Source organism: Dipteris shenzhenensis, chromosome 23, assembly GCF_047967505.1.
Source record: "Dipteris shenzhenensis isolate YYH24624 ecotype China chromosome 23, Dip_SZ_1.0, whole genome shotgun sequence".
In the NCBI taxonomy this organism is placed as follows: domain Eukaryota; kingdom Viridiplantae; phylum Streptophyta; class Polypodiopsida; order Gleicheniales; family Dipteridaceae; genus Dipteris; species Dipteris shenzhenensis.
This window is the reverse complement of record NC_141618.1, coordinates 22,356,232-22,377,133: the sequence shown is the minus strand read 5'-3', so window position 1 is coordinate 22,377,133 and position 20,902 is coordinate 22,356,232. Positions and strand designations below refer to the sequence as shown.

At 45.2% G+C, this 20,902-nt stretch overlaps 1 protein-coding gene across 3 annotated transcripts in view; it reads right to left on the bottom strand.

The window, feature by feature from the left end:
- The window catches only part of LOC147887121 (uncharacterized), a 189,252-nt gene that overhangs the window by 107,399 nt on the left and 60,951 nt on the right, over positions 1-20,902 (bottom strand). For all 3 annotated transcript variants that reach the window (XM_087394913.1, XM_087394915.1, XM_087394914.1), the window contains exons 12-15: positions 17,949-18,025; positions 17,711-17,800; positions 5,407-5,450; positions 1,947-2,013 (exon numbers count right to left, since the gene is read on the bottom strand). In XM_087394913.1, the coding sequence (XP_087251039.1) occupies positions 1,947-2,013; positions 5,407-5,450; positions 17,711-17,800; positions 17,949-18,025 (278 nt within the window). The remainder of the gene's footprint in view (positions 1-1,946; positions 2,014-5,406; positions 5,451-17,710; positions 17,801-17,948; positions 18,026-20,902) is intronic.

Genomic DNA, 20,902 nt, shown 5'->3' with positions numbered 1-20,902 from the left:
CAGTATTTCCTAAAGATATGGAACTGCCACTGAATTTTTTAAAACTAGGCACAATGAGCCATGACTAGTTCATGGCATTTGACAGACTAGATCCACATTGATATTAGTCTCTCATCACCATCCCCTCAAATGAACGTGGAATGGCAGTCATGCTCCATTTGTTTATTTTCTTTAACTCTTAGTTTTTTGGTGGGTATGTTCATTTACAATCTACACAACGTATGAAACGTCTGGACAGAAGCTTGTCCCTAGTTCCAAATGCTTTAAAACCGTTTCAACATCTACATCTATCCTTTCCATCTGAGAACAGGTCTCTGAATGTTTATACTTTCGTTTGGATAGTAGATGCAAAGATACAAAAATTTTAAAATTAGAAATCACAGCAATCATGGAGTATTTTTATGTTGCTCCTATGCTTGAAATAGAAAATACATGATAAAGTGAATCAACATATTCAACAAACAAAGTGATCCAAAGCTTCAAGCTATCTTTTTATCTTATCTTCACAACCTTTCCTGTATCAGACTTGACCTTCCGATTTAACTTCATGGATTTTTTGGTTAAGAATTTGAGCTTAAGCTATGTTATTATTTTATTAAGCAAATTCTATGTTAGATTCCCTGTCGAAACTCTCACTGCTTAACAACAAAATTCTCACCCCCTTCACCCTTCCTCGTGCCCCTTCCCTACCCTCTTTCACTTCTTTCCCCGGCATTGTCATTCTCTGGAATCTGTTCGGATTGCTGCTCATCCATGTTATCCGCATTGAGAGTAGGTGGAGGTCTAATTCCCATTCTGGTGATAATATCAACATTTCAAAGTCCTCTATATCTTGTGTTGAGAGAGGTGTAGAGTTTTCCTCTTGCTCTATTTATAATGGCCAATAGATGGGCAATGTAGCTTTTGCCATTATGTGTAGCGGATACATAATTGGTTAACAACAAGGATATGTGTTGAGCCCAGTCTTGTAGTTTTGCTCTACAAAGGAGGTTAAGAGTTTTTACTCCCCGCTTTTTGCTGCACCAGCAGCCACTAAGTGGGTAACCTAATCTAACAATAGTTATTGTGTATGATTAGGACAAACTAATTTTGGTTAGTTAGGTAACTAACTCATAGTTAGTTTTTTTGTTAGTGGGTTTGATTAGGTTTAGTTAGTGCTCTGGTTAGGTTTACTTAGGGTGTTAGGGTTGGTTAAGAACGGCCAGCCACAGGAGATCAAGCAGGACTCACCATCATAGAATATTTTAGATGCACCCACTGCCACCCCTAAGCCCAATGGTCACATTGGGTATTAGTGCACTTTTTTTTTTTTCCCGGGGGGGGGGGGTATTAGTGCACTTAGGACACTAACACTACTTAGGACCTAGGATTACTAGTAATTGTCCTAATTGACTAGGTGTTTTCACCTTTTAGGCCACTCAAGCCCATTGTTGGGAGACGGATAGAAATAAACTCAGATTTCAAGGAAGTAAATAAAATTCAAACTATATGAATTTTATATGAAAGCTTTTATCCAATATACTTCAATCTATGGCCAAAACAAAGGGTTTTTCGAGTTAACCAGCTTGGTCTAATCCTACAATTTATTTGCAACAACAAAAAATAAAAAATCAATTCCAAATGGAATAACCTTATCCTGAAAATTCCACTAATGCAAGGAAAACGCAAAGAGCTTTTCATGACAAATTTTATAGTTTAATCTCAAGCGATGTTTGCAACTAAAGCAAATGAATCTGATAAAAACAAGAACTGAATTTGGCTTGAAAAATACCCACACATAACCCACAAGACTGTGTGATAACGAATCAACAGATGACACGTCTTTATTTCACAGGCCTTTGAAACAGATGCACACATAATATCGTGGCAAGTTTTTGGACTTGCAAAGAAGCCTTCAAATAGAATAAGACAATGCGCAACCATAGTCAAGAGACCTTGTTACATACTCTTCCACTAGAAGGAGAGAGACGTGAAAAAACGGAGAAAATCCTCGTTGAGACCATGTCTCCAAGCCTGTATTACAGCAAAACCAATTTAAATGCCATAAGAATACATGCTAAAGAAAACCACATGCCCAAATTACACTACAATTGCAAGCAATGGAGGTAAATACTCGAAATTTAGTGAAAATACCCTTAGTAGTACAAGCAATAACAAAGGTGAACTTATGTCCATTCAAGAACAATGTCTACATACATACATACCTCATCATGTGTGTGATCACCCTACTTCATAATTCACTCTTTCAAATTTTCACTATTCTCAACCAAAAAGCACACCAAGAGAAAAAATCAAAATCAATAATTCTTATAAAGAGTATGTATAACTGATCATATAAATAATTCTTATAAAGAGCATGTATAACTGATCAGATAAATATGTAGCTCTATGAGGTCATACTCTCTCAATCATGTATCTATTCTTAAGCCTCCAAAACACAAATCTTGATTTGTCCTTGTCACTCTCCAAGAAACTTTAAAGAGTACAACACTTGAACCCTTGAAAAGAGACCAGCTGGCAGCACATCTTTTGAAAGTTGTCATACCATGTGACTTAAAGTGTGGTCACATATTATAGTCCATCTTGACAGTGTGCTTACATATTTTTTTCTTTTTTTGGTAACATTAACTACATTTAGCTCCTCACTGAGGACACCCAACTGTTGCTGCTTCTTTTTTTTGGTGACTTTAACTACATTTAGCTCCTCACTGAGGACACCCAACTGTTGCTTCTTTTTCTTTGCCCCCGAAAAAAAAAATCTAGAAGTATGAAAGAGAAACGGCCAAGAGCAAAGTACTCAAGGCACAAATACATCATGCATAGCATAAGAACCAAGTGGTAAAGTACCATTGAAAGGGTCTAAGGATAAGCAAATCCTGAAAGACACCAAGACGGTGGGCTGAGAGTGCCACACCAGGCTAGTAATAGACTCAAAGAAAGAGGACTGCCCCTCCACTCTCTAACAAAAAGTGCCCTTCTCGACCGGCGCAAACCCGTAAGTCCCTACATCCTAGACAAAATTGCCATCAAAGTATGTACAATATCTGTCCACATGCTAGCAAAAGTAAGGGGTAGGTGGATCTGGGTGTCATCTATAACATCTGTTCATCTAGACCCCCAAATGTGCCAGGTGGAGATGAAAGCAACAATCTCCTAACTCGTGTCCACCGAAGTAGGAAGAGGCCTGTACTAAGAGACAGGAACAGTGTCAAGTAGACAGAGCTCTATAAGATGCTGCCAAACCATGAAAGCCCAAGTGGAGATCAGTCTCTCAAAAAAAACAAGATGTTGCCACAAACATAATCAAGTCAAGTGCTGGACAAAGATATAGTGAGAACACAAAGCTGTCTTGCTGACTGCTCTACACATCTCAGACCTGCGTGTGCATTTTGGAGTCCTTCAGGCCTTCGACCAGCTGCTGCAACCATCTACAGGAGCACCTCTTCAGCTGCCTTGCACACGTGGAATTTGATGCTGTGTTTTGAAGCCCTAGACCAGCCCATTCATTTGTTGGTTATTCATTTCAGCTTGCTTCCCACCTTCAAGAAGCCATTTTCCATCAACTAAGATGCAGCTGCTCCTCATGCATGAAGAAGTTTGGGAAATTGTTGAGGACGACCACGTTGATACACTTGATCAACAACAACGCAAGTTATGGAAGCATCTGAATGCAAGAGCCATTTCTCTTATTAGTCTTTGCTTGGCCGACTCTCTCATTCATCATGTGGACTTCAAGTCAACTGCTAAAGAAATTTGGGATCGCCTTGAGACCTTATTTGGTAATAAAGTCACCACCTCCAAAGTCTTTTTGAAGCTCAAGTTTTATGATTTGAAAATGGAAGAGAGTGATGTGTTGAGTGATCATCTAGCAAGGTTTCAATCTCTTGTTCAAGAACTCTCAAGTTTGAAAAGCGCGCCTAATGATGAAGATAAGATGGCTGTCCTTATGAAGAGTATGCATGGGATACCTCATTTTGAGCAAACTCTTGAAGTTCTATGACCACGTTTGATGATATGGTGACTCTACTCATTGAGAAGGACCACAGTAATAAAGAAGCCATTCTTGCGTCTGCTGATGATCAGCAAATGGAAGACCAACAATAATATTATTTGCAAGTTTTGCAAGAGGCAAGGACATATTGAGGCTCATTGCTTCAAGAAGAAGGAACAGGAAGAGAAGCACCATGCCAATCTTCTTGCTGAAGAACAGGCCGTACCTGAAGAGCCCCCTGAGGAGACACATGCAGCCACAACTGAGGTTCATGGCCTCTCTCTAGAGGAGCCATATGACTCAGATTGGGCTTTCTAGGCCCTATATGCTATGTGTTTTTGTGTTGAGTCAATAAAGGTTCTCAGCCTTGAGTAGTCCCTCTAAAATGAATGTATTTGGAGTCAATAAGGGTACTCTGCCCTGGGTGTCCTCCAAAAAATGAATGTATAATTTTTTAATTTGGTATGATGGTATTGCCCACCCAGTTCAAAGTAAGGGGGGGTGACGAGTGATGGTCTACCCTTTCCAATCGCCAGCTGACTGAGAAGTCCCTATCACACGGGAGGTGTTGGATAGTTGGACTTGCTCTTTGCATTATTGTGGTGGAGGGGGGATCGGTCTACTCCTTACGTGTTGGGTCTCACACTCTTTGCTCTGAAGAGGGGTGTTGGAGAAATCAAAGCCAAAGAGTGTGTTGGTGTGATGTGTGATGTGTTGTACTAGGAGATGTAGTAGAGGTTTGATGTGTGAGTGTCACGTGTCATCTTGGGAATTATCCCATATGCACGTGGTGCTAGTGTGAGTGTGTCTAGCCTATAAAGGCATGTACTTCCCTTGTGTCATTGATGATGATGAATGAATGAAAGCCTTTCATGGTGTCTATATTTTAGTATCATGTCCTCTCTCCTCTCTCTCTCTCTCTCTCTCACTCACCATGTTTAAGGGGGATAGGGAAAAACCGTAACCCTAAGGAGCTATATGTATATATTCTCATTTTCCTTCATTTACAATCTAGCATGTAGCTAGCCCATTGTGGCTGTGCACTCCTCTCTCTCATCCTCCACTTCAACATGGTATAAGAACCTTCCAACAAGACCTAAGCTTGTTGAGATTTGGATGGAGATGACTTTGTGCTTGTGTTTTGGGGATTGTCTTTCATTTGCACATCCCTGCCTTCCAACAGGGCACTGTTTGAGCTCACTCCATGATATGGTGCTCATGTTTTGAGGTCTGTAAATGGTCATGTTAGACTCTTGCATCGGTAAATAATTGAAAGGTTCACTCGTTCAGTCCTAATTTATTGCAAGGCATTTAACACATAAAAGAGACTCTTGCAAGATGGATACACACACTTTAAAACCTCACCCTTACAAGTACCTTGCAACCAAAAGACATCACTAGAAGAAAAGTCTCACCCTTTCTCTCCAATGAAGGGGCTTTGTAATCCAACTAGTAAGACCTGCTCCATGTTCCGTTCAGACAGGGAAACAAAATCCAGAACAGCTGGTGTTAATATTGTGAACCGATTAACAATGTCCACAATCTAATGTTTGCATTGAATACAATATTCCCTCTTGAAGAGAGGTCAATAACAGAACTTCACACGACAAGAACTGCAAAGACACACAACCCCCGTGAAATTTCCAAGATACCATAAACCATAGAACCATTGCAAGGCTTCCAATCCACACAGTTTTGCATACAAACAGGACAGTAAAGGCAACCTTCGCCTCCAACCACCCGTTATACAGCAGTCAAATGAGTCCACACAAAGAATCACCTACACCATTCTCATCAGGGCCTCGTGTCATAGCATCAAATTAGGGCGTAATCGATTTAAGAAAATTCTGTGACAGCTATAGAAGCCAACATTGGGTCTCTACCAATTTTCACATCCTAGGAAGGCCACAGTATGGAGAAATATGTACATAGAGACTAAAATCAGCTCTTAATCCCTGAAGCGCCCAATGTCTACATGCCAAATGACTTAACAAAATCATCTCGTATTTAGGACAAACAAAAAGAGAGTGCTAGCCTTTTGCACACAGAAAATAAGATGCAGTTCGAGCCCTGACAGGGCTGAAATTTTTTACTGAAGGGGTGGACAGCTTCTATGCACTACTTGCTGTTCAGCATTGAGTTATTTCATCCTGCTCAAAATGACACATTTTCAGAGAACATAATGTGCGTGCTTCCAAGTGGATACTAGTCTGTTCGGTCACCTGCCTGTCTATATAAAGGAGTGTCTTGCCATATCTGCTAGATGCTGTATGACCTTTCAATTTTCATATACACATTTCTGGATGCATGCATAAGTATGGACTATATCATCTATAGGTTGCTCAATGCAGATAATGATAGGGGAAATATTAGCAGCTGCTATCCAAGCGTGCATTCAGACCTCTGCTCCTCTATCGATACTATAATTCATATAGAATAGTGTAAATTGCACTGCTCCATAGAGGACTATAAGGGCATAGGGACACTCCCTAACCCTAACCCTACAATGTATATGTTCTCCATTATGTTCATAATACAAGAGTGTACAATTAACATATTGTGTGCATCGTCTCTCCCCTACTTCCTCAACATGATATCAGGTCCCATGGTTGATTGTGCTTGCTTCAGGTGCAGCCACTTGTGCTTATCTTGTATCTTAGGGAGAGAGCTGCACTTTTGCTTTTACGGTATCTTCATCTGAGCTTCTTGGCTCAAATTATCTCAACTCCCAGTTAGAATGCTACCGCTCTAAACCTACCACTTAAAATGTATTAAAATAAAAAATATTTTGCCCTTGGAAAAATCCCAATTAGTTCCTAATGGATTGTTCCCGATTATTTTTCGGCACTTGGATGCACTCCCGTTCTTTTGTGAGACGTATGATTAATAGGTCAACTTGAGTAAAACCAAGGTTATGATCCAACACATCTTGGGGCAGCCGCACATTGAGAGCAAGTAGCCTGTGAGACGGAGCACCAGTGGAGATTATTGCATGTATGCATATCTAGGGGTTCTCTTCTTAGGCTCAATCTTCATGATGCAACCAGCCATGCAAGCTCATTTGAGCAGAGGGTATGCCATTTTAGCCAAACTCGATCATGAGCGCTTTCACTCACACTAGGACCTCAGTACCATGTCTCTCCTATTTGATTCACTTGTCAGACCAAGTAGGATGTATGGCAATCCACTCTAGGGGGCAGCCCTATCAGATACAAATTGGTCTCACATAAAGAGACTTTAGGTTCTGCTTCTTGCTTGGATGATCCGCAGCAAGCCATCGGTCATATCTCACATCCATCCTTTTAATTTCCTTTTTTTCTTGATTATGTTGTGTCCATGCTTTCTTGCTTGGTGTCTAATCTTCTCCAGTCTAAAGGTGGCCTACCCAATGTGATTATGATATTGTCTATTTTTATGCTCATGTTTGTGCTTTCATCTACTTTAGTCTAAAGGCTACCTACCGCAACCCTAGTTAAATAAATAAATAGATAAAAAATTTAAAGTCCCCCCCCTCTCCCTCTCACGTTTTCATGATAGTGCCTGTTTTTCTTTAAAAAGAGAAAAAGGAAATTGAAGCCTCTTTTGCTGCCACTCTGCAGCAATGCAAGAGGAGAGGGGGAGGGGTTGGAGAATTGAAAGGAAGGAGGGGCGAGAGAGAGAGAAAGAAAGAAAGATATATTAACGTCTGGAAGAGGCCTCGCGGGCCTATGAGACAAAGTGCGAATCCAAGAAGTACCTCATACAAGCCACTGAGGGCTGAAGCAAAGGGTTCACTAAGACCGTTGCTGAGAACTGAAAACTGAAAAACTGCAAATGCAATGTCTGGTCTAGTAGCTATCATAGCATACATAAGACTCCCAACTGCTGATGCATAAGGAACCTTGGCCATCATGGCCCTTTCCTCATCTGATTTGGGACTATCTGTATGACTCAGTTTCACATATGGAGGCAATGGAGTACTCACTGCCTTCCCCCCCTCCATATTGAAACGCTGCAATACTTTTGTAACATACTCTTTTTGTGAAAGCCAAAGGAGTTTCCTACTCCGATCACGCGTGATGCGCATACCAAGAATATGACTTGTAAGTCCCAAATCCTTCATATCAAAGGCCTCATGCAACTTGGCCTTTAATGCATCTAGCTCGTAAGTATTCTTACTAGCCAATAGCATATCATCCACATATAGTGCTAGGATTATCAGGTGAACAAAATACTAGAGTAGCAAAGTAACATAAGCGTGTCAAGCGCTCACGATAGCACTCCTAGTACATGCTTAGCTTCCATATATCCAGGTAACCTGGTGGCACTCTGATGAGATGTGAGAAGCTCTCGTATATGTGTCTATCGAGCTGTCTCGTGACGTGGGGGAGGGAGTGGTCTCCTCGATCTCTGGATCCGGTAGGCTACGTCAAGGGTGATGCCTCGTCTCTGGCGGTCGCCTCTGAGAAGGGATGAGATAGACCGGACCTCGATCGTGCGTACTCCAGGCTCTCTCCATGTCGCACGTGTAGTGTGTCCCTCGTCAGGCCGTGTCGTGGTGGACACTCCTACTACTGATCCACGATGCTCTCATCTCATCAAGATCCTCTCCCTTAGCTACACTAGCAGCTGACTCAGATGCGTAGAAGTCTATAACAAAATTCTGTGATCTCTCGATGGTGACCTATGGCATCAATCCATGCTACTCTCTAGCATGTCGCATCAGTGAGAGAGAAGGGAAGGGAAGGGAAGGGAAGGGAAAGGGGGAGAGGAACTGAGAGAGAGAGAGGTTGGAGAAGGAACGGTTTCTTTTTTGATCCCGAGGTCAATTTCGGGCTGTCTAGCTTTGGAGTATTTTTTATTGCAAGAGATTTCGACCATCGAATTGCTCCTGTGCATCTTGTCTCCGTTTGTATCTGCTATCAAGCCTTTCATGTTTGTTGTCCAACACTGGTGCTTGCTAATCTTTCATTATTTCTATATTGTCTGCTAGAAGGTCTTGCCATGCTTAGCACTTAGCACAAGATTTTATATTCAGTTTAGGAATCGTATAGTGATTCCGATCTATGCAATCTTTTACAAACCAGGATCTGAGATATTTTTGTGCTTTCTTGTGCTATTTCTGCAATATTGTAGAAGGTCTTGCAATGCTTAGCATCTAGAGCAACCTTCTTGATTACATTTAGAAATCGGTACACTAGCTCGTACTAGTAGAATTTGGCCCCTCTATAGCTGGATGCAATGTTCCAAGTGGTCACTTATCTCCATTGTCACGGATTTTGGTGCCACAACACCTGGTCGGTGTAAATTGCCATGGCTACCCCTGACTTCACCCATGACATCGGAGGCCAAGGGAGATCGGAGGCGCTGACATGCTCGTGACACGCAAATGGTTTGCAGGCTTGGGATTATAGATGGACAGACTTCCACTCACCTACCAAGAGGTGAACTGGGTCATCATAGAGGATTTATTGCAGCTGCATACATATAGGACTTGGTTAGCACTTGCCAAGCTTTCAATTAAACTCAGCTTCTACACATATCGCTGCGTACAGATCTACTGCTGGTAGTTGGGGGGCTTTGCCGGGGCATTACGCTGGAATTTACGGGCTGGTTATGAGCTGGATAGAAGCCAGCTTGGGGCCAGTCAGGCCATCTAACCACCCGACCAGATTAGGTTGTGTCATCCAACCAGCAGGGTCAGGTTAAACCGACCAGCCAACCAGAGTTCTAGGCGGGTCCATCTGTCAGACTAAGTAGACCAACGAGCAGAGCCCCCTCCTATAAATAGGGCTCCTTTTGGCCCTTTTTTTGTCTTGCAGAAGCGGTTTTTCTAAGCAAGTGAAGCAGGTTTTCCAGAACATCTCTTCTACCGAGTATAAGTTAGCTTGAAGGCTTGGACTCAAGGAGAGCGCACGGGACAGACCGCGTTTTCTGTTGATCGAAGAATGTGTGGACTGTACAGGCCAAAAGGAGGGATCACTGAAAGCGAGCCACCTTGCAAAGCAACAGCAACATCTTCTTTCTTTTTTTCCCATCCACCCTCCCTTCAGAAGAGCAAGATTACCCCTTGATGGCAGATCTGCTTGAGATGGCTGAGAAGACCATGAAGATCCCTATCCTTTCTACGTTCCCAATGGACCGTGGGACAGAAACAATACGATATATGGAAGGTAATGATGGAGTCAATGTTGCAGTTCTATGAACCTTGGCTGACTTCATTTTGGTTGGAGTTGCAAGTCCAGATCCCGAACAATCCCGAACAAGGAGGACCTTGACATCATCGTCCAGAAGGAGCAGGAAACGGCAAAGTTGTGGAATCGTGTCAATGCCCGTGTATGCTCCTCCATCTTACTCAACTACACACCTCCAGTGATCAATCATGTGAAGCACATGATGCTGCACTTGGCCCCTCTGTACAACAAAGTATCACCCATGAGGCGCTTCTCCATTGAAGTGCAGATGTGAGTGCTGAATCCTGCAAAGTCCTAATGACACGAGAGCATGTCAACAAGCTGCAAGCTAGCAGGTCCTTTAAGCTAGGAACGAGATTGTCAGAGGACCTGGCCATCACCTTGCTTTCTCATCTCTCCTCTCAACACTCAGCATTCTACTCTTCTTTAAGCACCAGTGGCAAAGTTAGCACCCTCACATGGGAGGAGCTTGTGCCGATGGTCATGGACCAGGAGGAGCAGTTTCTCAACCCTCCACAAGGTAGAGGTTCTTAGGCCTTGGCTGCGTACAGCTGAAACAACAACAACAACTCAAATGGCAGCACCCTCGGCTCCCCAAGCCGTTGTTGAGGTTCTCCTCTCTCTAGCAAACAAGAAGTAGGTTAGGAAAGCAATCAGGTCACTCCAGGACAGAGCAATGGTGGGCAGGATCTTTGGACGAGGAGCCAAGTATCCAAGTGAGTCTAGCGTTGGAGGGTGACCACATCCAGAAGGTTGCCATCTATGGAAAAGGAGTCTTTCTTTTCCAGCTGATTTCCACAAACACCCCTCAAGTGGTCATGAAGCAGAGCCACTTTTCCTTGGCCCTCACGTTGTGTACTTCATCCCCCAATACCGTGGGCAGTCAAGTATCCAAGTGAGTCTAGCGTTGGAGGGTGACCACATCCAGGAGGTTGCCATCTATGGAAGAAGAGTCTTTCTTCTCCAGCTGAGTTCCACAGACACCACTCAAGCCGTCATGAAGCAAAGCCCCTTTTCCTTGGCCCTCACCTTGTGTACTTCATCCCCCGGTATCGTGGGTTTACAGTCGAGGACATGGACTCCACACATCACGTGCCTCGCTTCTCGGAGCTCTTGACAGAGTGTCGTTTTGTCCTCCCTTCCATCGGACATGCTTTGAGACATCTTGGAGTCCCCACGGTCTCAACAGCCATGGCTGTAACAGATGACGTGGGTGTCCTGACTCAAGATGATTGTAGAGAGCCCAAAGTCCCTTCCTGAGGAGATTTTCCTTGAGACCCTGGATGGGGGAGAGTTAGAATTGAGGCCTATGTTCTACCAAGTCAATGTCTCCATGCAAAGAGATGGACCATTTGGCAGGGGCTTTCCAGATGGACCATTTGGCAGGGGCTTTCCCGTAGGCACAGGGATGCGCTTCCCTTCCCTAAGCTAGATGGGAGAAACAGAGAGAGCCTTGGGTGAACATAGCTCATCATCCCCCCATGCCATAGCAGGATTCCCATACCCCCTGGGTGGAGGGTGTGCACTCGGGTGGCGAAGAAGACTAGGAAGAACAGCACGTGGTACATTAGGCTCACACAATAGGCGGTAGCATGGGAAGCATCATCCCCCCCTCAGAGGGAAAGGCCACATATCCTTTGACCTCCCAATGGCAATAGAGGACCAAAGTAATCAAGCTTTTCCACCACATCAAGCCTCAGGGGAGGCCACAGATCCGCCTCCTTCCATTCCCCAAGTGCCCCTCCCCACCCTTCCCTCAGACCCCTCTCCATCTAACTCTCTTTTGCACCCCGCCCCCTCTTGCTGCAATCATCCTCACCACCTGCGGCCCACCCACCTAGTCTTTAACCCGCTCCCCCCGCCAAAACTACAGCTGCCTCTTCTCACCCCCCCTCCCCCCTATGGAAGCCTAAACCACCTAAAATGCCTAAGCCTTTGGGATAGAGACTTCCTGCTAGCCAGAGCCCGGCCCTCTCCCAACTCAAGACCTAGAGTTCTGGAGGCTTGGACCGTGGAATTAGCTTGATATTCTAGATGATTACCCACATGCCTTCGAGATAACATTATTGATCTTGCAGGCCCAAGAAAAGGGGGATCCATGTGGGGTGATTGGCTCCCCCACCCCCCATGTTGGGGCTTCAACTTTGCCAGGAGAGGAGAAGTGGACCCGGTTTTATTTGATCTCATGATGAGGGATAATTTGTTCCATATGATGGAGTGGTTGGGACACGGGGTAGGTAGGGAGTTGTTATACAAGGTAGGGTATCTACCAATTGGGTTTCTCGTCATTATACAAATGTGGACTAGGCCTAGGAGTAGCAATGCTCCAGGTTGGCTCTCTCAGGTCACACAGTGGACTTCACAACATTCTACTAGCAGGCTGGGGGAAAAATGTTCTCTTCATGATGCAGTGGGCCCATAACGTAGGCATTGAGCCCATCATGCTTCTAGTGCGATGTGACACAAATGAGGATCCCCTTCCAAACCCCTACGAACTCACAAAAATCTACGGTTATCATGGACGCCCCCATCCACAGGCAGGCCCTATTGTCCACCCCCTTCCCCCATGGGTTGTGGACCATGGTGAGCTAGAACGTGCATGGTCTCCGTGATCGTGCACAGAATCAGCCACAGCATCTGATACTCCGCCAAGCATTGTAGTACAAGCAATGGATTTTCTATTGATTCAGGAGCATATATTTTTAGCATCGCATATCAGTCGTCGTCGCCGCTTGCTTCTAGGGAGGCCCAGAAGTGTGTCCCCCATAGTAGTTTCGAGTGGAGGGATTTGCATTTCAGTCTCCTAGGCAATGGGCTAGATGTTTTTTATCAGGGTCTCATCATAGGACGAGCACTTTGGATGGGTCTCCAGGTGGGTGAGTTTAGGATCCCCTACTTGTAAGTAGTACCACTTGCCTTTTGGAGGCGATTGATGGAGTGCCCTCAAGATGTCGACTCTTGGACTGTTGGAGGTGACTTCAACAACATAAAGTTTGAGGAGGATAAGCACGGAGGAGCTTCTTTCGCAAAGATGCCTACAGCAGAGAGGAGTATGTGGGAGAAGTTCATTTTCACAATGAATGGTCACGACATGTGGAGAAAGATGAAGTTCACCAGGCTCCCTGGCAACCTTCTCTTTTCTTTCGGCAAGAGGAAACATGATGGTCTGCTAGAGCACCTTGATAGGCTTTGTGTTGGGGATTGGGCACGATGATGTCAGATCACTCCCTAATTGTGTTTCATTTAGAGCAGCCCCGTCATGAACTTCCTCAAAAGGGGGTTTGTATATCAAATGCTCTACTTCAAGAGGAGGAGGAGGTGCAGCAGGCCATGCCTAAGATTTGGCAATAGCCCAAGGGTGCGGGTGGGCTACTTGGGTGGTAGACAGGATCCAAAGAAACAATGAGGAGCAGGCCCTCAGTCGGAGGCATGCTTTGCAGGAGTGAGAGAGAGCACTGAGACGGGATTTGGCATCCAAAGAGAAGCTCAGGGAGTAGGATCCAGACTCACAATGACTCAGAGACTGGTATGAGATTGTGGGGCTTGACCTTCAAGCCAAGGAGGCCCAACGAGCCAAATACTCTTATCACTCTTCCCGATTCTTGCAGCCCGAGAGGCAATGTGGGATCAGATTCCAACAGTGGTCCCTCCAACCTTGAGCTGGCTGCTAGAGGCACCGTTAACCGATGAGGAGCTCTAGAGGCCCTCTTGCCTCAGGAGTGCCCTGGGGAGGATGGCTTGACTCTTTTCGATGCTTCTGGGAGCATATCCTCACCCCACTTCAACTAGCTTCTCGAAACATCTTCGACTCAAGCTCGCTTCCTCAGTCCTTGAATTGAGGCTAAATTGTTTGATCTCAAAGGGAGGGGACAGGTCAAACATTCGTCAATGGAGACTGATCACCTTGTTGGACACCGCTTACAAGATCTTAGTCAGGGTCGTCTTGACTTTGCAATTGAATGCCTCACCTCACTGATATTATCCACAACACACACACACGTTTTATTTAGGAAGGCAGCATCCTGGACAATATCTTCACTTTTGGGGAGGCAGTTGTTTGGGCACGGAAGGAGTCTCAGCATATCGGGATCCTTCTTTTGGATTTTGAGGAGGCCTATGACAAGGTGGAGTGGTCCTTTCTAGAGGGAAATATGCTAAGAATGGGCTTCTTGGAGAGAGAAATTTGAGGGTCTTGGCTATGTATGCAAGGACTGCCAATCAGATGCTCGTTAGTGAGCACACGGGAGAGGCCTTCGCTCTCTCGCTCAATGTGGCAAGGCTGCCCCCTTCCTCTTCCATTTTGTAGAAGAGGCCTTGGGCAACTTCATGTGTTCCTAGGCAACAGGACTCACTAGGATGAGACTTCAAATCCGACAAGAGGATGAGCTCTTAAATTCAAAGTTTGTAAATGATACAGCCCTCTTTGCAGAGATAGAGGCACGAGAGCAAGCACTTTCTCATCTGAGGGGGGGTAGGCACACATGACAGAGATTGAGGTAGCTATCCTTGAGACTTGGTGGTAGGGATTACACAGCCCTTCGGTCCCCCTCAACACTAGCTCAAACATTATGGAGGACCGGGGGCCTCTCAGGGTTCAATCTTGTGCGGCAGTCCCTTGGCTTCTTTCAGTACAAACTTTACAGAGCAAGGCCTTGGGGCCCTTCCCTAGCCAAAGACAACGAGAGACCTGGAAGCAGAGGGGGTCCTTGAGTCTCTTGAGTGGCAATGGGTTAGAGGGGTAGGCTGCTCAAGCAACAATTGGAATGTTCACCTAGGAACCTATGGGAGGGCCCGCCTCTGAGAGAGGTCCATTGGGATCCAGAGGAGTGGTTCTAGCCAGCATGAGTAGGACACGGCACTCGAACAAGATAGAGAAGGTACCCTTCTTCTCTTACACTACTCGCATTGGCCGCTACCTTTAGTTGGAGGCAACTAACTAAACCCCTACGCGCGAGAGACTAGTTTGCGCAGTAGGTTCCCCACGAGGTCATCCCACCTTTTTGGTCTCATCTTGGTCCAATCTTAGACCGTGGAAGATATCCTATCTTTTTTGGATGGTAGCACATGGAGGCTAGCCCATTGGGCCTTGATTGGAGAAGATGCCCACTGCTGCGCAGACAGAGGGCTGGACACGCTCCTGCACTGTCTCTAGGGCTGCCCAATAGCGCAGAGGATTAGGATGGGTATTGTTGCCAATATGCAGAGGATGCGGTGGGATTTCACATGGGGGACGATCGCATGGTTGACGGAGGGGGCACGCCTTCTCTAATGATCTATCTTCCCGATTCGTGGGCAAGAAGTTCTCAAAATAAAGGTATATGATGTGGTTCCCCCTCCCGGTGATGTCTGTTGCACTCACCAAATGATAATGTTTGAGAGACGGTAACCAACATGATGGGAGGCTAGCAGGTCTCTTCGTCAACCTCTCTTATCATACGCTTCGAGCAATTTGGGAGCATGGGACTCCACGATCAAGAGAGACCACCAAAAGGCGAGAGCATTTTTGCGAGGTTTGGTTTGCATCCATTTTCACCAGGCGAGGCATTCGCTGGATGTATAGACCCCCATCTTGGCTATTAGCCCCTATTCCAGAGATTCCCTAGGCCATGAGCAGGGTTCTTCAGGAACAGGCTGGTTTCTTTCTGACAGCCAACTTTTCTTTGTATTTAACATTATTAGCTCTTTTCAGAATGATGTTTTCCAAGCATTAATAGAAAGTTCTTTTCTATGGAGGGGGAAAAAAAAGGGTGTATGAGGACGAAGCCTCCTAGTGGTGTTGGATAGGGTTGTCACCTCCCCACCCTATGAGCCCAGAGAGCATGGAAGGAGTGAACCTAGGGTTTGAGAGATTGTCACATGGGCAGCAGAATGGCTGCAATGTCGGCAGTATTCAGACAAAGGAAAATCAAGAAGCATGTACTTGGCAATCGGGCATCCTCGAGGGTATAACATAGGCGAGGTTGCCACGTGGCTGTCCACAGTTGGAGAGGACCAGCCTGTGCAGAGAATCCAGCAGAGAACAGCTGCGATGAGGCAAGGATGACATCAGCAAGTGTACGGCAGCCTGCACCAGTATGTATGGATCTGAATGGAGCTGTTCCGATGCATGGAAGAGGTCCAGATAAATGGGGAAATACAGCAGCAGGAAGCCACCTCAGTCATGGCAGGTTTGGGCAGCAAAAGGGCCTGTTTGGGGGTCGCCGGTCGGTTTATGGCTGGGGAGGTCTGGGCCAGTGGCAGCCTGCCACGTGGACAGGCTGGGCCAGCCAGCCCTCAAAAGCTGTGGGGTTTTCCAGACTAGATGTGGGTCAGCACCAGGAGGAGAAAAGTGGGCTGGGGTGTTGCAGACTAAGCTTGGAGAAGCTGGCTGACTACCCAGGTAGTAAGATGGAGGGATCACTGGACAAAGAGTCTACATAAGCTCATAGGAGCACGCAGCTCCGGGATCTAGAAGGGCCAAAGTGATAGTAGTACAAGTTTTGGTAAGGACTGAGGACCACGGTTTGGTGGGACTCGGGCCTCTTGTTTATTGTATCCATTTTTGGACGCAAATATACTTTTGTTGGTACTATATCTCTCTTGGATCTCTGTCTATTTACTGGCTTGCACACACACTTATGGTTGTGATGTACACACAAGTAAAGAAGTTTGATAGTAGTGAAACATTTGCGTGTGTAATTCCTGGGGACGCTCTATTAGTCTTCTACTACGGGATACCCTCTGTATAGGTTCATTTTCTAATAGTGGCTTATCACAGAAGCTAGGGCTTCAACCCCCTCCTATGTGGCACTGCCACAGTGCATCCAATCAGACCATATCAAACCCATGCACATATGTAATACTAGCATCTCATTGGATTCCCTAGAATGTGTGACATGGTGAGTGCTTTGCTCGTGTGACATGGCAAAGCCACATATGTTCGACCAGTAGAATGGTGCCGTGTAGCACCCATGCCCTCCATCCATGATGGATGTATGTGGGGATATGCCACATTAGGTGACCCCTTCAAAATCTAAAATTGTTGTTCCTGACATATCATCATGAGTGGCTGGCCTAGCATAGGGTTCTTTTGACCTTTTCATTATCCTAACCCCAAATCACCCCGACGATGATTAATGAGTTCGCCACTAACTTTTTCATTAAATCAATGCTTGTAATATGCAAAACCATGCGTAAGAAGAATAAGCACCCAAACATAGTTTGAGAGAGATGACAAAATAATTGCTATAAATTAATGTCCCTAACCTTAAAAAACAACTTGAATAAATACAAGAACTTCTTGACGTGAAGTTACTTCAATCTGACTTCCAAATACTTGCTAAGATTTGATATCCCCAGTCTTCGGAAAGAATTTGAACAACAGGAACATTCTTGAGGCAAAGCTACTTTAATCGAACTTCCAAACAGCACAAATTGCAGTCATCAATATTTCTTGTCTAAGGTTTCTCAGACCGGTGCTTTTCAAATAGCCTACTGATGTAAGCATGACATGTATGATGTCGTATGGCATGATGCCTACACCACAACATGTAAGAGTAGATATTACCCTTGTCCACCGTGACTCTGGCACCTTGTCCATGTTCTTCTCAATACCCTTGAAGAGGCGAATCATTGCATCACCAAGTCTCTTCAAAATCTGCATATCATCATACAAACCATTTAGATTTCAGAAGCTTGTTAAGGCATGGTACCGACCATTAAAAAGTTTTGAGTGGCAGCTTCATCAAAATATTCCTCAGATGTATCACATCACAAATGAAAAGGCAGCCCAAAAACCTTTCTACCTCCACATTACGAAGTTCTAGAAGCAATTGATAGGCAGTCCGAATCAACTCTACATCAAGAGCATGACCTTCCAACTCTGTGAAGTGTAAGAAAATTCAGTGCAAATTAGAAATCCTGCATACATAGGCACTGTGTGTTTTAGCACAGTCGAGCACAATCATAAAAGATGATATGAAATTTATACTGATACATGAACTACCAAATATAGTGACAGTTGTCATGTACTCTTTTAATTTTCAAAACAAACCCTGCACATATTCAATAAAACATCCTCCGCTTTTTATGAACCAGGCAAGCCAAACAGTTTTGATGCTATCTTCCCTATCGCTAAGGGAAAAAATAGGCTGGAACTAGTAATACCTATTTGTATCCTCCTCTCTCCAAATAACAGCAACCACCTAAGTCCAAATTCTATTTGACTGGATACATTGCAGCTGCTGCTACTCCCCCTTGTCATGACTCTGCCCTCCCTACTACCCCCTCACTCCCACCTGGATCCAACCACCGGCTGCTACTAGCTGCTGCTCCCCTTCTACCCGCCGGCCCTGCCTCCTCCCCGCTGCTTCCTGGGGCCTGCTGTCCCCTCCCACCTGCCCTTGCTGCCTTTCCTCTCTGCCTCTCATTCTCTGACCTCTTCCTCATCCCGCCTCTAGCCTTTGCTCCTCTCCCCTCCTCCTTTGTTTCTACTCTCTCCAAGGTCAGGCCCTAGGGCCTAGCTTCATTGTTTATTCAAGTCGGCCTCCTGCTTCTGATTGACAAATGGCTTCCCATTCAGCCAATCCTTGTCCCCTTCAACGTCTAGGAGGACATGCACATTTTCCAAAGACGAGCTGCAACAACCATGGATCTTACCCCTCTAGGACTCAAGCTAGGGACTAGATGCTTGCTGCCCTTCCTTCTTACATCTCTCCACATCTTTCAAACATTCGTTTGAGGTTTCTTTCAGATGGTCTTTGATTTCCCTGGAGTCACACTTGTGGTGCTTCAGATTAGCCTTTTAGAACTTGGCTCCAATATGACCTTCCTCCCACCTTTCTCATTGGGATTCAACCCAGTGGAGGAGGACAGACAGGTCACTTCTTATGTATCAAGTTCCTCGATCTCCTTCAGGTCTACTACTGGCTCTTGGCCATGATTGGAGCCTCTTTCCATTTGGACACAAAGGTCACCCCTCTCCCTAGTTTGCCTTCTCCTGCAAATGGGACCAGGGCAATCAGGGCTGCTGGGATCCCGAGAGTTAGCATCATGGTGCTGGCCCTAATTTTCCTGATGTCCACATCATGCTTCAGCAACCAGATGGCTCTCTTTTTCGGTAAAGAAATGAGATTGCTGGCAGAAAGATCAGTGTCAGATTTGCAGGCTCTTTGTAGATAGTCCACAGACGAAAAGGCCTAAGAGTTCTTCGGGTTCTCAGCGATCGGATGTTTCTTGCTGCCCCTCAACAGAGATGGATTATGGGTTAGAGATAGCCGTATTTCATATTCAGTTCCCACATCAGGAGGCTCCTTCTCCGGATCTTAGCCTCCCATCTCATATCAAGCAGGCCCTCTCTCCCTCATCTCAGCAGGTCCTCCCACTTGATGGACGGCCTAGGGTGGCCACCCGTATGCTAAGGTGGGAGACGGGCCTATATGGACCCTCCCTACAGCAAATGCCTCTCTAAGATATTGCCATTCCCTTGCAGATAGGGATTTGTGGACTGCATCTCCATTTCAGCTGGTTCAAAGTAAAGCTCTTCACCTCTAGCTGATTATGGAGACCTGGAACAGTTCTTTTCTTCCACCTTAGTCAGCTTTGCTCCTACAGTTCACATTTGTTAGATAATGATGACCCTGTTTAATACAAGCGGGGGGGGGGGGGGAACAAATGCCTCTCTGGGCTAAGTAGGAATTTTGTGGACTCTGAGTCCATTCAGCTCATTCAAAGTTATGATTTTCACCTCTGGCTGATTATGGAGGCCTGGCAAAGTTCATGACTTCCACCTTTGTCATCTCTTCTCCTATAATTCACATTGTTAGAGAGTCAATCTCCACTGGTATGGGAGACCATTTCCAGATACCTTTTTCCTCCTCTTCCTAGTACTTCCACAGAATTCTGTTTTAGGAAAGGAGAGAGAACAAGGGTCCTTTGTTTGCTTTTGTACAAAGGACACGGAGAGAGAGAGAGAGAGAGAGAGAGAGAGTTTATAAAAGTCTACGAAAGACCGATAGGTCTTTGAGACTGCCTGATACAAACAAGCACAAGGGTGAAGCTACTAAACAAGCATCGTCACCAATGCTGAACGCTAAGTCCTAAAAATATGATCTGATATGATATGATTGTATTAAAGTCCGTGGGAGACCCTTCGGGATCTATTGGACTGGCGACCACTTTCAACTAATAGGGATCCCTTACATCTAGTGAGAGAAAATATTACAAACTTGTAATGTATTGAGTACTTCGAAAGACCAAAGGGTCTATGAGACTGCAAGAACTTGACACAATGAGCTGAAAGGGTGGAGAGAGAGAGAGAGAGAGAAAGAAAGAAAGAAAGAAAGTGTATTATTGTCCACTAAAGGCCAAAATGGGCCCATGGGACATCAAGAACTCTGCATACAAGATAGCACAAAATCAACGTGCCACAAAGAAGAGGCATCGTCGAATATCATCTAAGTGCTACGCAATACAATGCAAGTGAAAGTACATAATGTCAAATCTGAGCCTAAATACAAAGCAAACACAAAGCAAACTAGATGCAAGGAAACCGCCCCTGGGTGCAAAATGGGGGGATGAGTACAATATGCCAATGCAAAGATACAAGTCCAGGTGTCACGGAGTCTGAGAACCAAAATAATACTAGAAATCCTGTCCATCGACTCTGCCTCCTGCTATGAGAGTACAAATCTGAGCAAAGGTGAGGTGAGCGGCTGGTGGGGCGAGATCTCCATGAGTAAGTCTCCTCCGAAAAGCTGCC